Raw genomic sequence first — 15978 nt, forward strand, 5'->3', positions numbered from 1 at the left:
GCTATCATACAAACCAAGCCTTATAGATTCAGTGAAACTTCAGTGGAGAGCAAGTGGATAAGAGGAGTTGAGAGCTGTTTGGTTTGACGATGGAGGGCCGTGCCACGAGGAAATTGAGATGGAGTACATTGTATTTCATTACAGAATAAGTACCGTCTTCTGTTTAGAAATGTGCGATTGCTACAGACCGAGCCAGTTGGTCCTACCGTATTGTTTCCTGACCGAGTTCATAGTATGCGAGATCACTGATGTGCATTTTCATTGGCAAACTCAACAATTCGATGGTTTTGGCTCCATCTCTGACTTAGCGTCCTGCATACAGGAAGACGGGTTATGGTGTATCACGATGTGGCAAGCTCAAATATAACAGTCGGCAATCTACCCCAAAAACCTAAACGGCAACCAACTTTAAAATTTGATAAGTACAGAAGTAAAAACGTAACCTCTGAAGTAGAGATGGTTTGTTTATTCGTAAAACCGGAAACTTGTACATAACAATTCATTCGTTCAAATACTTTTCGCTAGTTTGCTCAAGGAGGTACACATGATGTATGGGGATGGCGGAAATCACAGGAACAGTAAAGTAATATAAAGAATATAAAACTGCATCCGAAGTACATTTATGCATGTACACAGACCCAAAATGGTTACGTTCAGTGCTATTCATCCTGAAGCTTTACGGGCGAAATGTTCACAAACTTATGACGCAGATAAGTTCGTGAAAGTCAGCTGTTGATGTATGTGTCATGATGGTGTTGTTAGGAACCATTAAAATGTTTGGAGGGTAGCGAGATGTCAACAACAGCGAGCTTTTGTCGTATAGCGATAGCATGGACATGTACATGTATCGCGTTTGACTCTGTTTCGGGTAAATTAGTAGTTCATCGAGCTGTTCATTGTCTACTGCTGTCCGGGTGGAGGAGGCGTATCACATGAGTTACATGATCGTCTGCAGTTCTCCTTGTTCCACGCTTGGTCGCAGTAACCCTTCTTAGCCCAAAGTTCACAGGCTCGGTCCTCATAGGCGTTGGTACAGGCACCTTTAGGAAGACCTGGAAAATCAATTCAATGAGTGTGCTTAGTATCGCCTACCATTACTATAGACTTCAAAGTCCATTTACATTGATACATATAAAAACTCTTGAGAGGAATTCCATGACTTCTAATATAGTTATGTCGTGAGACCAACTTTAAGTCGCGTTGCATGCATACTGAACTTCCAGCGGAATATATTGCCTGCGTAGCCTCCGCTATATATTGGGAGCAGGGTGAGTTTTAATGAAAAAACCTGCCTGGGCAGTAACCGCATGTTCTGGCGCAGTGGAACCTCGTCCATTGCCTATCATTCTCGCAGTCGCCCCTCTCCTGGAGCCGTCTGCACGTGACCTCGTCCGTGTGAAAGTCTCGGCAATCCTCTGAAAAGCAAGAAAGGTAACATGTTCAAAATATGATGACACTTATTGACGTCATGAATTATACCAACAAGGCATGTAAAATGTGTGCACACTCATCTTCCTCTATTTGGAGGACAGCTACATACGTTTCTATGAGACCTCACTAAAATCGCTTCGGCATCCCAAACTATTGGTGGAAAGGTTAAGGAGCAGCTACAAGGCTCATCGCATTGACATGCAATCCTTTCTCTCTGGAACCCTTTTTTTATAAGAGTGTACCGGGCTCTCTACTTCGTACTCCACACTTACCACTTGTTCCAGTCCTGACTTGGCGCGGGATCGCCTGGCCGCACATGTTACACGCTCCAGGGCAACTCCTGGCCAGGGATTCCTTCCATTTATCCTCCTCACAATAACCGTTCAGCTGGTAGTAAGTACAGATGTCCGGGTCCGCATTGTCCTTGCAAGGACCTGCAACAGAGTCCGGGAACACCTAAACAATCTTTACAATGTATATACAACAGAGCATGAATCGCACTAGGATGCCAGTTCTGCATCCAAGGACCCTATGATTATGTGCGCAGCAATGTTATATACATGTAGTCAAAACAACTACTATTAGCTGTTGTATCAAAAATGGGTGTGTCAAGATGAAATCTCCCTGTCAATATAGGCACCTCTGTCACCTCCTGTTCTGTCCCTCCTCTTATTACACGATGTTCAAAATATCATGCAAACCATTACTGTTCTTGGCTGCCATCAGTTGCCGAGGGTCAGAAGGGTGCAGTAAAAGCCACGCTCAGTCCGGCACTGACTAAATAGTGAGCAGAGGCTGACTTGTACGCAAACGTTGATTGGGATAGGACTGTGAAACAAGTGTCAATTGCAATTTGTGTACAACGTAATTTGAGATTTTAAACATGTATGCAGATAAAGGGAACAGTTTCAGCCCAACCGATCTTACACGCTTTGATATCTGATGCTCAAAACCAATATCATGGAATAGGGTTACATGTATATCAATACCTCGTTTTTCGCTGTTACATGCAAAGCACGTTGCCCTGCACATAACCTTCACCCATCGGTATTGACACTTGTCCTGATCAGCCCAGATGCCACAGATTTCCTCGCCTTGTGCGTCCTTACAGGGGCCTAAAAGTGATGATGATGATAAAGATAATGATGAACGTAATGGATTTTTGTGTGCATGTAAAATGAAATTTGGATCTGAAATAGAGACCTATCTGAGGTACTTATCACATGGTTCACAAGTTTACTCGTTAACTATTCATTACAAAGATAGGAACATATACCTAGTTTACTCTTCATTACAAAGAGACGGGAACATGTCATACCTCGTTTTCTGTTGACGACTTCACCTGGGCGCTCGTCTAGGACTCTGGTGAGGATGTTGTACTTGTTTGGCCTTGGCTCGGGGAACTTGATGTTGAATGCACCTGTATATAGAAAATGATCTACTAAGTAAAGCCGTTCACATCTTTCTACCCTTTTTTACTCGATTAAGATGAAACCATTTGCATGCACACAATTGAAATTCATTGAGATTATTTTTTAATAAAATTGAGTGTAATCTTTGACAAGGCTTTTGAGAAGAAATCCGTCAAAAATGACCGTCAATTTCGAATTCCTTGCCACAGCTATGGGGAATAGCTCCATCATCATGGGAATGGAGATAGCAAGTTAACCTACGACAATAGCCACATGTCTTCCTGCAAGCCTCAAGATTCCACTGCATGAGGGTCGGGTCGTGACACTTATCCACTGTCTTGTGGCAATCAGAGACAAGATCCTTGCATTCCACTGTAACAAAGAACCATGTGTATGAGTCAACGAAGTTCAAATGGTAAGATAAAGCCGTGTGTCGCGAAGGGTTGTTGGCAGCGTAGACACGGTGGCTAAAGGCACGAAAAGTATTGGTTTGCCTAACAAAAATGATGTTTACCAGGAGAGGAAATGATGACACAAAAGAAACGTACAATAGATTAGTTCATTTTGAGGGACGTAAGGCCCGCATTTATTATTTTTATCCCACTGTATCCCTCCAACACTGTAATGGGACGGCCTTGTTGCTATTGTGTTGGAAAGGTAAACCAATACATTTACCCCGTGGTAGACACATTGGTGAAATTCAAACCGAATCAGCGAAATTAATCTGAATACAGAATCTTTTTAATTCAAAACTATTTCTCCACGGGGACTAGATGTATACTTTCATACCGAAACCTACACTCGCATCTTGGTCCTTCAAAAGCAGATGGGCAGTTACATATACATTTCCCTCTGTCCAGTTGCCCGCCATTCTCACACGCGGTAAGGGTACATCCTGAAATGATACATACGCGTTTTCACATGTATATATACATATCAAATTGAAACGACTGAAAGGCACATTTACAGTATCGAGTAAGTTCCACTTCATATTGCTGATACCAATGTATGCGACTCCGAAAACGCCTACCTTTGTATAGTGTATGTAAACTTTATAAAACAACCATAGTTACTGTAGTGGCTAGCAATATTTCTTCCGCTTTATAGCCAATCTGCATAAAGATCTTTTTGCTAACGATAAGTGCTGCATTACACTTTGAGGGCATAATGGCAAATTCCGAAATATGATGAACTCGAGTCGATGGTGACAACTGATTTTTTTTAAAAACCAGTACGATATACAAACAACTTGAACTTGGGCTATTCAAGATATTTCTCAGATGATGCCAAACAGAGTAGTCAGAATCTATGAACTTACTGCACTGTTCCATGCTGCCCGCGCAGGCTGTGGCAGAAGCTGTTGAAAGAAGAGAGGAACTGACATTAGGAATCTGACCTCTTTGCCAATTAATGAAATACAACCCAAGTTTATCGCTCTGTGATGAGAAGCTTACTGAATTAAGCGTGGAGGCTATTGGTAGGCTTTAACATAATACTACGTTTAAACAGTACATTCCTTACCACATAACCCATCCTTCATACAGAAGCTGTATCCCTGTGGGCAGTCATCGCACTGTTTCCCAGCGACACCGGTAATGTATTCACGCATTGGTTGTGCATCCTTATAGTAAACCCCATTCGCACTGAAAGAACATCGAAAGATATTTGAAATTATTTATCCGGCGGATTCATGAAAGAGACACAATTGCACACACCAGACTTCTTGTGCTAGCGGTAGGCCGGCGTATAATCGGTATACCGGTGCAAAAAGACTCAGCCTGACTATTTTGCTATACTGAATCTCAGCTTTTTTTGCTAGAGGTAAGCGTCCGGGAGTAGGCGTATACCGCGGTGGAAGAAATCTAAGCCTGACCACTTTTGCTAAGCGTATGCTGCGTGGGAAAGAATCTCAGGCGGACTTCTTTTCCAAGCGGAAAGCGTACAATCTCAGATGAACTTCTTGATACTATTATCGCATGAGATATACTCACCCTGGTGCAAATCTACAGAAGATGGTGGGTGCTTTTCCTGGGCACCGATTAAAACCGCAGCCAATTCGTGTCGAGTTTCCCCAAATAATCTGCAAGGAAAAAATCTAACTTTAAAGGGAAACCGCACTGGCATATAATTTGCATCATGATTTGCATTGACGAATGATTATAGAGGATTGTTTATTATTCCCTAACCACACATTTGTGGTACATCGAGGATTACAGAATCTAACATGAATATAATGAATTACAAAAATAAAACTATCTAAACTTCGCCCACAAGATGGCAATAAAGCGAAAGTTATACAGCTGGTTCCAGTCATATGCAATTGGCTGGCTCCCTACCTGTTTATAATGCCCACATGCTGGAAGACCTTTACACAAGTTGGCAATGAATTCAGAATGGTCTTCTTCCTCAAACCATGTGATAAAAGCCCTAAAATGGCAAAGAACGTCCGAATGAAGGATCTGTCAATTCATTGTATAGCCAAGAGGCAGATTGCTATCAGTTGGAGATTTGGGTCAACCTACCGGAAAGACGAGCAGGCCTGCCAACATAAAAAACAACCAGGAAAAATGTATCAAAATGCTGACCATATTTGACCTTGATCCTTAATCATACTGCAGCCATGGTACTTTTTTCACTACATGCGCGTCGATTATGTTACCTCCCAAACTATTGCCTAGTTAAAATCATTAAGGACTTTGTATTAAAAGTACATGTACACATGTATCTGCGCATTATAGGTCTTTATCAACTATAATACATGTATGATACTAATCTGTACCCTGTTCGGCTTTCTTTAACAGTTTCACCATATGCTAAGTTAATGACGACAGTCGTCAGGATGTTTCTTCATACCTCTCGAATCCATTTTTAATTGCCATGAGCTCTCCTCCACTCAAACTCTCGCCTTCCTCCCCGTAGACTGGGAACCGCCTTTTCTCTGCATGCGCGTGTTCAGGGATGCATTCATCAGCCCATTGCTGGGCGTGGGCCTCCAGATTGTCATCCCATTCCTGTAATCGTCAAATTGATACAACACTTTTTCTATTTAAGAATATACAAGTAAGCTTCTCAATTGAAGTACACATTGGGAGTAAATATTCTATAATTTACACATTTAGGGAGACTTAAATCTCAGTCCGTTTGCCATTGCACTACGGACGCAGTGGACCGGCCTCGTCCCTTACCTTACAAATAGCTGTCTCAGTACACAATCAATCACAAACTACGGGCATTGTCTCACTTTTCGGAGAACACTACATGCTTGATCAAAAACATATTTTTTTATTCGGAGCTTTTCTGAAATACGAAACTCATGCAGTTAAAGGTGTCTACATTTTCGAGAACACAATTCATAGGAATAATTTCCCTTTACACGCCTCTCAGATATATCGGAAAAAAGATTACTTTGGTTTAAAGGGACAACTTGGACGTGGGATTTACCAAGCCAGGAGGATAATGTGCCAGTTTGACACCATGCGCCGCCACCTGTAGTATTACACTGATGCCGTTCTCTGATGATTTTCACCAGTGTTAGAAGGCAGTTTTGGGAATGGCTTGCGAATTTCAGGCAGTCCTAAGGTTACACCCCGTTCTTGTGCATTGTTTATTGCAGTTCAAAGAGTTTTCATGAATCCTGTTTGGAGAAGTTACGGTCCTGCTGGAAGCCGTTTTTGTACAAAAAACAACATATCTTATGCCGAAGTTGGCCCTTCAAAACGTCATGGTTGAGTCAGACCTTGGAGTAACCAGACTACTCTGAGATAAGACCGCCTGCTTTCTTGCCATTTATGTAAGACAATTTCTCCTCCGGGGAATTCATACGGAATTCGATAACAACACTACACCTGCAAGCATTTAATTAGCTTCTAGTTTGCGCATATTATATAAAGCAAATTGTGGGGGTACTTTTGACTGATGCTTTCAATATCAAACTATTCAGTTTGCAACAAGCAGATGGTGATGATGATGGTGGTGTTATGATTAAAACAGATGATGTGCTATAATCGATATAAAACATAAAAATAAAGAGGATGACATAATCTTTATTTCCTGATGGTGATGTGTTACACTTCCTGAACCACTGGTTCGACTATTGCAAACGCAGACAATAGCGTCAAAACGAAAGTGACTTTAATTCAAAGGACTGCAGCGATTACGAAGTGAAATATTTCAAGAAGCACCAAAAATAAATAAAGGCTAAGAATATCGAAGCAGTACTTCATTACCTTATCTAGCACAGGTACCAGGTAAGTTCTAACAATAGAGGCCAATCACAAACTAAATCGGCTCCTCGTCTACCTTTTAACAGCGAGTGTTTGCTACAGAATTTTGTAAAAGCACATATCTAAATATCATGACCACGTACTTGACCCTTAGTTCAACTTGATTGCTATCCAAAGTGCCTATTATAGAGAGATACCGAACATAATTTAGTAATAGCTACTGTAACGGATCCAATGATAGCGTTGTTAAGTGATAAGTGGTACGGTCAAACATTGTACATTCTTACATCTTCTCGCAGATGCAGCATCAAATGACCAAAGGGACTTCTGTCGTAGAATACAATTAAAATATGAACAAAAAAGAAATGTTGACTTACCATCGCTATCATATAAGTTGCGGGCGGCTGATGATGTTGTCTACCTTGTGCAACCTTGTGCCGCATGAAGTTGTGCAAATCCAACATAAATTGCTTCTCTTTGTTCGAGAAACCTCTATCCTGGGTCTGGGCCGATGCAAGGGCGACCAGGGCGACTGCAAGCGCTATCAAAAACATCTTCCTCTCGCCGCAGTTAAAGTACGAATGATAAAGGTGGGACAGGTATCGCTTTGAGGTAACGGATTACCTCAGAAACGCCTTGAACCGGCTTACTAGTAATTACTTTAAGGCGATCAGGCAGGGCTGGCATGCCAGGGATACCTTTTCTTAGTATACCAAAATCTTCATGACTCACATGTTTTTCATGATTGTTTCATACTCCCTACATGTAGGGATGTAAACACTTTAATGGTCAAGATGCTCCTTCACCAAAATCACTTTGAATAATGAAGAATAACAAGATACATGTAATGGTTTATTGTATACATGTAATGGTTCTTTCGCCTGCTATTAACTGCCATTCGCCAACCTCTGACGTCCCAGGTAAAACAGTGAAAAGTGGCTATTTCAGCTTGCCCACATGCGCAACCGAAACTCACGTAAAATAGTTTACGATTACCTAATAGGTACCCAACTTAAATACTGTATTAATATGGGGGCATCGTGTTGTTGACTCGAAGCCAGCACCACTATCATTCGCACCACAGCCGGTGTAATGTTTTTGAGTGTTTCTGTTTTTGAGTGTTTCCCCTCATTGTTTTGGAACGCTCAAAAATAGATTGACGAGTTTTTCTGTGTATCCCCCCTATTGAAAAGTCATGGTCTCTCTAGCTGCCTATTGTTTGGAAACACTGAAACATGGGGAACAACCACAGATGTTACACCGGGACTCCATCACTCCATTTCGTGTCCAAATTTTAAGATTTTTTGGGATAAATACTTTACTGGAAATTTATAAAGGTTTTGTACATTTCCAAAATACCAAATTTTGTTCGGGATATACTGTCCCAAGACATATAAAATTAAGGCTTATTTCATATAATCACAACGCAGTATATATACAGTACATTCTAAACTACATGTAGTTCTCTATTCTGTTCGAACCCTCCGAAGAGGAAATGTATACCTATTACATTGGGCATTCAAAACACTCCGCCCAGCTTTAAAATCCATGTCACATCGCCAAACCATTAATCTTGGGAAACTAACTTCGATCGATATTATTCAATCTTTTATCCTCCTGGAGAATGAATTCTCAAGATAACCTAGAATCAGCAGGCTTTCCATGACGGTTTGAAGGGCTGGCCTGTTTTGGGAAAGGTAAAAATCTATTGAAGGTTGTGCAAAGACGACTAGAGGAAATATCAAGCCGATCGAGAGGGTGGATAATGTGCAAACTTCAAGAACTTGAATATCATATAAACCACGAATGTATATAGTGCTAATCACTTTGATGAGTTATTTTATTCGTTGCAGTAATTCGAAATCCCAAACAAAATGAAGAGGATTTTGCCGTTGGGAAGACATTTGTCACACAGTAGACTATCACAGACCCGGGTAAGTTTCAAATATGGGGTCTGCATGAGGTAGAAGTCACGTTCTAGCCAAAACGGGGATATGATGGTCAACCATGAAGAGTGCTATCTGCCTGCACTACAGTATTGTGTCTGAGGCAGCACATCCTGAGGAAATCAGGGGTTAATGTTCGCTTCTCTGGCCCTGTATTAAATGTTGCGTTAAAGGGGTAAGCCTTTCGTAATAATAATTTGTACACGTTTATGATACATCAAAATTCGTTTTTCAGAATTTTTCGACGACGGCTTCCAAGTTGCAACAAACTGCTGCCGTTTCCTCGAACTTTGAGGAGGTTCTCAAACCCTGGCAGCGAACGCCGGTTTGGTCGTGCAACGAGTGGGACTCCCTGGAGGAGGTGATAGTCGGGAGGATAGACAATGCCGTCTGGCCTACTATGGGCCCGGAAATCAAGGTCAGTATTGTAAAGTTCGTGCTGACGACTTGGCAGACGCTTTACACTCGTTTTGGGTCAACCATGGACGTGATGTTGAGCCAGTGTCAAGCTAATTACTAATAGTACAGTGCATTTCAAAGATCAACTAAAGCTTTCAAAAGGGAACCTTCAAACTGAATACCGATAGTCAACTTCCCACCATCAGGTATTTAACCCCTTGCTTCCTGGGAAAGCCTGATAAATGGCGCAAATTTGCAAACGCTCCAACAGGGGCAAGGTTGCTTGAAAAGGTCCTTATGTGCAAGCAGATGACAACTGAAATTGGGCAGTCGTTAATCTTGTTAGGATTACCAGCTCAAACCTCATACCATACACGAATTGCTGCTCCGTAAGGCGCCGCCGGATTGGTCGAACTTTGATTGCCAATTACGGGATACTGACAGGCAAATGGTTAAGTTCCCTGAAGTATTGTGGTTGAAAAAGTTACTCTTTATTTATCAATCGCCCTGTAATACTATCACTTCTTTTTCAAGGCGTTGTATAATACAATGGCGTCATGGCCCCTCTTCCAAAAGTATGCTGGTCAGCCATTCCCAAAGAAATTTATGGATGAAGCAGAGAAAGAGATAAATGAATTTGTTCATATTCTTGAGCAAGAAGGGGTTAAAGTGCGGCGTCCTGATGTGGTGGATCATGGGAAGACTTACGAGACACCGGATTTTAAGGCATCGGGTATATTATACGCTATATAGAATCGGGCCTTGTCGAAAAACCATTTACCAGTCATTATTAGTATTACAGAATCTTTTCTTTCTATCTATGGCATCAATTGTATAGATTATGTTCAATCCATATTTGAGCATATTACCTTATACAGCGGTTTATCATTTCAATTTACCGTTGGCGAAAATGTCTTCAGTTTGCTCACTGAGCAATCCAAGATTTTAAAAAACAAGTTACACCGGCAAAACGCGTTCACAGTGGATTAGCTAGATGTTTCCCGAATTTTCGCATCCTGAGATCAAGCTTTTTTACTCCTACACGTCATATACAAAATATATCGGCAGGCGGAGTATATTGAAAACCACTAGTTAAAGGTTATGCCAGGATGGAATCCTCGTAGCCCAGTGGTTATCAATACACTCGGGCGAGGAGTGAAAAAAACTTGAATCTCTGGATGATCCTGCAGGGGGAAGACAAGTTTTATATTGTCTTCACCCAGGGCATCTCATGGCAATCGATGTGACCGGTGCTTGGCAGACGTTGTTCTCTAATTTTCAGGCTTTTATTCTGCAATGCCACGTGACATCCTGATGGTGGTCGGGGACGAGATTATCGAAGCTCCTATGGCATGGCGATCGCGTTTCTTCGAATACCGAGCCTATCGGACATTGATGAAGGAGTATTTCAGAGGCGGTGCCCAGTGGACCACTGCTCCTAAACCCCTAATGTCCGATGAGTTATTTGACAAGGTAGGAAATGTGTTGACTAAACTCAGCCCCTGTAATCTGAATCAAATGAGGCGCAGACAGAGGGACAGATGCTAGCAGCGGAAAACCCCGCCCCGGCAGAGTCAATCAGTTCTTAACACCCGAGTGCCGCCACTATACAATTCAATTCAATCTATTTATCTTGTTAATGCCCATGAGGCTGTTGCAGATACATGTATAAAAACATATAATACAATATTATGGGATAAAAACAACAAAAAAGACATTTAAGGACAATAGTAATACATGTATCACCCTTTCGTTCGATCTATGTAAAGACTGATACATGTTACTTGACGCAGTTCAACTGCAATAAAAATATAGATGGTAAACTTGTTTATGCCAAAATTTCACATACTTGTACTGACGGTGTCTCCTCTTATAGAATTGGGTGGAAAGTCAAGGACTCGGAACTCTAGAAAAATTTGTCACAACAGAGTTTGAACCATGTTTTGATGCAGCTGATTTCATGCGCGCAGGAAGAGACATCTTTGCACAGAAAAGTATGGTCAGTTGTTCATCCTTTTACGTACTTTTCAATATAAGATTTCACACAGGAACTGAGACACAGAATTTTAACAGAATATGATCGTTCATGTGACACTTGGAGGTATCTTAAATAGCCTACCCAATTTTGCCTTTTTGGAGGGCGCATTCATATTATGAACGATTGCATAGTGGTGAATATAGTGGACCAATCATACGAACGGCAGGTGACTTGTACGAACTTTATTACACATGTTATTGTTCATCAGCCATTATTTTTTTGTTCCATTTTAACCAAAAGAAGTACACTTTTCTTGTTTTATAGATGACAAACGACATGGGAATAGACTGGGTAGAGCGCCACCTGGCGCCGAAAGGTATTCGCATTCATCGTCTAGAGTTCAACGATCTCAACCCAATGCATATAGATGCCACGTTCTCGATAATCGGACCAGGTTTAGCTATTTTGAACCCTGATCATTCGTTCCGCAGAAAGGAGCACAAGGAGATGTTTGATCGTGCGGGTTGGAAGATAGTCGAAGCTGCCAGGCCAGTCATGAAAGGTGAGCGCACTCTCACCCCGTAACCATTCCGTGCGATGCTGTTGGCCGGTAAACATGCCGGCACATGTTGCAAAATCGTCGTCGTCGAAATGGGTTGATTGTGGGAAAGACGATCGCACGTGCATGTAATAATATAATAATAGTGAAAAAAGATACCGACCGAAAATGCCACCGATGGATGGAGATACATGTACCATAATGTTATACGAACAAACTGGGTCACGCTTTTAAAATGACCATGGATTCTTATTGCAGGACATCCTCTGTGGTTCTCCTCAAACTGGTTGTCAATGAACACGTTGATGCTAGATGAGAAGAGAGTGATCTGCGGTAAGGAAGAAGTACCAACTCAGAAAATGTTCGCGAAGTTAGGAATCAAATGCATCACTCTTGACATCACGTAAGTGAAACACGAACTTTTGCCGGTTTTGAAATATTTTGCCATTATTATCCACTTGGAGAAATAGTCCTTCACCCTACGTTTAATCGAAAAGAAGGTCACCACGTCAAAATCCAAGATGGCTGCCGCCTTACCTGTTGGAATCATGCTAGTTGAGGTATTGATGGCATTGGATCAATGCCTTTAGACTTATGATATTTTCTTCTCCGAGGTACAACTTGTGTCTTTCCACTCCTGCCGTGGTACATGACAAAAGAAAGGAAGTTGCTTTTTGTTTTGAAATGGGATTGCATGATTAACCGTACGATCCCTCTTCTTGTATATCTTCTCTCAATTTCAGACATGCGAACTACTTCGGCGGGGGCTTCCATTGTTGGACCTGTGACGTCAGGCGCAGGGGAGTGATGGAGTCGTATTTTGATTTATACATGTAAATGTCTTACGACAAAACAAGGTCGAGAATTCATTGGTTACTATGATATTGATTATTGCATATTGCGTGATACTGATAGTACATGTACTTATAAATGTCTCTTTGCATTTAATATGGTACGTACATCTTATAGTTGACATTTGTACATTCTTAAAAGGACTTAAATGTCTCAATTACATAATTTAGAGTTAGCCCCTCCCCTTCTTCATCACGATTGCACACAAAAGTGCAGATTATGGATATGTTGCATGCGGTGTCAGTGTGCAGCTTTCGGTGCTGTTACAACCATCATAATCACCGCAATTTAGGAGTCCTTATAATCACGATATCAACTCTCCGACGCGAATTTTATATGATAGGAAGACAGCTGAAGTACCTGGACAATATTGGGCCAAGAAATATAGAGTGCGGAATTGGTTTGCATTATTTGGTTCGGCAAATGGTACACAAAGCGAAATCTTGAATTCAGCGCGCTGAATCTTGGAGCAGGGCCTACTAGACGTCATCCAGTTCTGTTTTCGGCTCAGCCTCTCCCACATGCATACTAAAGCCATCCCGACTCACCCGGCTGAGCTTCTTGGCAGGAACGTGAACGATGGCAGAAATCTTTCGGTTTCCGTTTTTGTTAGTCGTAACGTACTCATCATCTTGGCGCACCGGTAGACCGAATAAATCCGGGACCCAGTGAATCTTAAACGACGAAAAATAGTAAATGTTAATCAAAATAAGTATTCTGTAGAAAAACATGACTGTATGCGTTTTGCATACTTATTTGTTGACATGTCATGGTAGCAAAGCTAATTAGTGTTATTCCAGTTGTAAAAAATACAGACTGCTACATTTGGCGACTTTAGATGAAGAACTGGCCCCTGTGAATGAAGTTTTGCATGATACCTCAGAATGAGGTTTTGTCAGACCTCGCTGGTAATTTTTCTATAAGACCTCGTATGTGGGAAAGGTTTTTCTCTCCATAAGACCATTGGGCGCCGTTGGCCTAGTGACTTCGGCAAGAGCAAAAAGCTCACTTCTGCTAGCAGATCAAGAGTCACATACCGTGAATATGGTTCCGAGGATGCCAAGCGCAGCCCCAGCAAGGACGTCGGTAGGGTGGTGTTTATAGTCCGACACCCTTGATAGGGAGGTAAAGAAAGCCATCCAGAGGAGACAGGCCTGCAGAAGGTGACGCAGGAGGACGCTAAATTTCCACGTCATCCGGACCTGCAGGTAGATCTGGAGGAAGATAACAAAAAAAGGTTTAAAGTTATTTTTGTTGGACAGTGTTGCAGTAATCGCAGTTCTCCTGAAAACGTCAGTGTCCTTCTGGATACAACGATGACGGATAAGTGTGCATGGTTTTAGAAACCACTGACCGTTCATTATGATCTTGCCGTCAAATATTTGCTATTTACCATTCGGAGGTTTGAACTCTGTGACCAAGCAACAAGCTGACCAATAAGCCAGACTAAACACCTACTAAATTGTCGGCGCACGAGATGCCCAAATCGAACGGGGGGGGGGTGATAACCGTAGTTGAGTTTCTTTCGGAAACGATGGATTATTATATTTTGCTTGCTCAAGCCTTACCGCACAATACAGCATAGCAAACCAAGTGATGGCGCTGTGGCCTGATGGGAACGATTGTCTGAAACGAATCAAAATAAGCGTGCTGTATGAAGGATCACAGCTCCTACTTCAATGTTATGACTTTTTTTGTTGTTGATATGTATGAGGAACGACAGGCAGGCATCAAAATAAACGTTACAAATGAGGGTTTTTTAAAACTGACAAGTGACAATAACCCAAGCTGGTAAAGCATTGCCTGGATTTATTCATTGGCATCACCTAGTTATGTTAACACAGTCAACATACCTTGCTTCCCAAACAGTCGCTGGGTCCCCGGTACAGACATCGTCTTCAATGTACCGCCAAGTCCCGGGAATCGGGCCCGTACAGTTCAGCACAGTGTCCCAACCAGTTTGATTAGGCAAACATACCGTCAGGAAATGTGGCCTCAGGCGCCCTATGGTAAACTTTCCGATATCTGTGAAGGACATACAGAAGGCTAACCCGAAGAAATAGATGCCTATGTATTTGTAGACTTTCACGAAGAAGTCGTTGAAGAAAACTGAGCCGATTGGGTAACCGGGGAGAAGATCTCTGTTTTTTGCCGTGAAGTATTGGAGAAGCTCGACAAGAAGAATCTGGAAAGAAGAATTAAAGTAGAGAATTTATGATGCAATGTACTACTAAGTATGTTACCTATACCCTCTTCCCAACTAGATGAAATCGTTCAGGTCAATCAGTCATTTCGAGATCTAAATTGCAAGATGAATTAGAACTCTGACGTTCTTTGGGACGACCCATATGTGTACCGGTTTTGATGGACTTACCATGAGCGTGACCAATACAACACATGTGATTAGAGTATCATTCCAGCCAACAGTGGATGCCTTGTATGGCTTGTTTAGGCTTTCATCATTACAGTAGAAGCCCCGTCGGTAAGGTTGGATACTACCGTATTTGAACACTATCGTTGGCACACAGACTGGGAGCGAGAAAGGGAAAAGATTAAAATCAGTTGTAAATATGGGGTCATAAAAAATAAACAATGGGTTGATGCGACACACATTTTATTCAACTTAATACCTAGCTACAATGTTGCTATATCAATTACAAGACGGATACAGCTGCTGCAGTTGCACCAACAGCACACCGACCGTCGGGAGGGGTTTTGCGTCATTTTCAAAAAGAAGACACTGCCTTTGAATTCCGTTTACAAATATTGTGCAGGAAATCAAGGACCCCATCTACCTTTGAACCACTCCTCAAGAATATGGCAGTTTAAATCTGAAACATACGTCATTATACCTACTTGTAAGAAGGCACAACCCATCAATGCCAATGCGCACAATCCGTCTCGTGGTTCCTTCCATGCCGATTACTCCTTGTGTTATCACGACATCAATGCTTCAAGGAAAACACATCTGAATGTCCGTATGACTCATCACACTATAAATCCTGTGTACACTTATCTTCCATGCTGCATGATTTTCCTATTAGACAATACGCCCTTCAATAATTAGGCTGTTGCAGATATGATAGTCAGGACACTATCATCATGGACTCAATCTGTCATCACATTAGGTCAGTGGTTATCAAATGGGGCAACATACAATCACACGAACACGTCTCTT

The 15978-nt window shown here is 41.8% G+C and overlaps 3 protein-coding genes across 3 annotated transcripts; 1 reads left to right on the plus strand and 2 right to left on the minus strand.

Moving 5' to 3' along the window:
* Positions 1-507: 507 nt before the first annotated feature.
* Positions 508-7620, minus strand: LOC135485979 (proprotein convertase subtilisin/kexin type 5-like). The gene is made up of 13 exons (XM_064768419.1): positions 7444-7620; positions 5697-5854; positions 5180-5270; positions 4835-4923; positions 4365-4486; positions 4162-4200; positions 3643-3738; positions 3105-3215; positions 2750-2851; positions 2421-2546; positions 1704-1865; positions 1293-1415; positions 508-1052 (listed from the first exon to the last, which is right to left on the minus strand). The coding sequence occupies exons 1-13, from the start codon at positions 7618-7620 to the stop codon at positions 901-903; spliced, it is 1548 nt and encodes a 515-aa protein (XP_064624489.1). The 3' UTR covers positions 508-900.
* Positions 7006-12817, plus strand: LOC135487187 (glycine amidinotransferase, mitochondrial-like). The gene is made up of 9 exons (XM_064770674.1): positions 7006-7090; positions 8920-9000; positions 9248-9430; positions 9946-10144; positions 10694-10884; positions 11288-11410; positions 11714-11951; positions 12207-12351; positions 12692-12817. Exons 2-9 carry the CDS (start codon positions 8941-8943, stop codon positions 12783-12785), a joined length of 1233 nt encoding a protein of 410 aa, XP_064626744.1. The 5' UTR covers positions 7006-7090; positions 8920-8940; the 3' UTR covers positions 12786-12817.
* LOC135487197 (phospholipid phosphatase 3-like) lies at positions 12818-15856 on the minus strand. Its single transcript, XM_064770687.1, has 6 exons — positions 15657-15856; positions 15175-15329; positions 14654-14985; positions 14369-14426; positions 13838-14014; positions 12818-13474 (listed from the first exon to the last, which is right to left on the minus strand). The coding sequence occupies exons 1-6, from the start codon at positions 15715-15717 to the stop codon at positions 13280-13282; spliced, it is 978 nt and encodes a 325-aa protein (XP_064626757.1). The 5' UTR covers positions 15718-15856; the 3' UTR covers positions 12818-13279.
* Between the last annotated feature and the right edge of the window lie 122 nt (positions 15857-15978).

The sequence above is a fragment of the Lineus longissimus genome, chromosome 4 (assembly GCF_910592395.1).
Source record: "Lineus longissimus chromosome 4, tnLinLong1.2, whole genome shotgun sequence".
NCBI lineage: Eukaryota > Metazoa > Nemertea > Pilidiophora > Heteronemertea > Lineidae > Lineus > Lineus longissimus.

What these genes read in the sequence shown, in the direction of transcription:
- LOC135487187 (XM_064770674.1), top strand. Translation starts at nt 8,941, where the DNA reads ATGAAGAGGATTTTGCCGTTGGGAAGACATTTGTCACACAGTAGACTA. An exon ending in CTATGGGCCCGGAAATCAAG is followed by an intron (nt 9,431 to 9,945) that starts GTCAGTATTGTA and finishes TTCTTTTTCAAG; the next exon opens with GCGTTGTATAATACAATGGC. An exon ending in TCTTTGCACAGAAAAGTATG is followed by an intron (nt 11,411 to 11,713) that starts GTCAGTTGTTCA and finishes CTTGTTTTATAG; the next exon opens with ATGACAAACGACATGGGAAT.
- LOC135485979 (XM_064768419.1), bottom strand. Translation starts at nt 7,620, where the DNA reads ATGTTTTTGATAGCGCTTGCAGTCGCCCTGGTCGCCCTTGCATCGGCC. An exon ending in CAACTTATATGATAGCGATG is followed by an intron (nt 5,855 to 7,443) that starts GTAAGTCAACAT and finishes TGACGATTACAG; the next exon opens with GAATGGGATGACAATCTGGA. An exon ending in AACATGCGGTTACTGCCCAG is followed by an intron (nt 1,053 to 1,292) that starts GCAGGTTTTTTC and finishes TTGATTTTCCAG; the next exon opens with GTCTTCCTAAAGGTGCCTGT.
- LOC135487197 (XM_064770687.1), bottom strand. Translation starts at nt 15,717, where the DNA reads ATGGAAGGAACCACGAGACGGATTGTGCGCATTGGCATTGATGGGTTG. An exon ending in TTGTATTGGTCACGCTCATG is followed by an intron (nt 14,986 to 15,174) that starts GTAAGTCCATCA and finishes TCTTCTTTCCAG; the next exon opens with ATTCTTCTTGTCGAGCTTCT. An exon ending in TTGCTATGCTGTATTGTGCG is followed by an intron (nt 14,015 to 14,368) that starts GTAAGGCTTGAG and finishes ATCTTCCTCCAG; the next exon opens with ATCTACCTGCAGGTCCGGAT.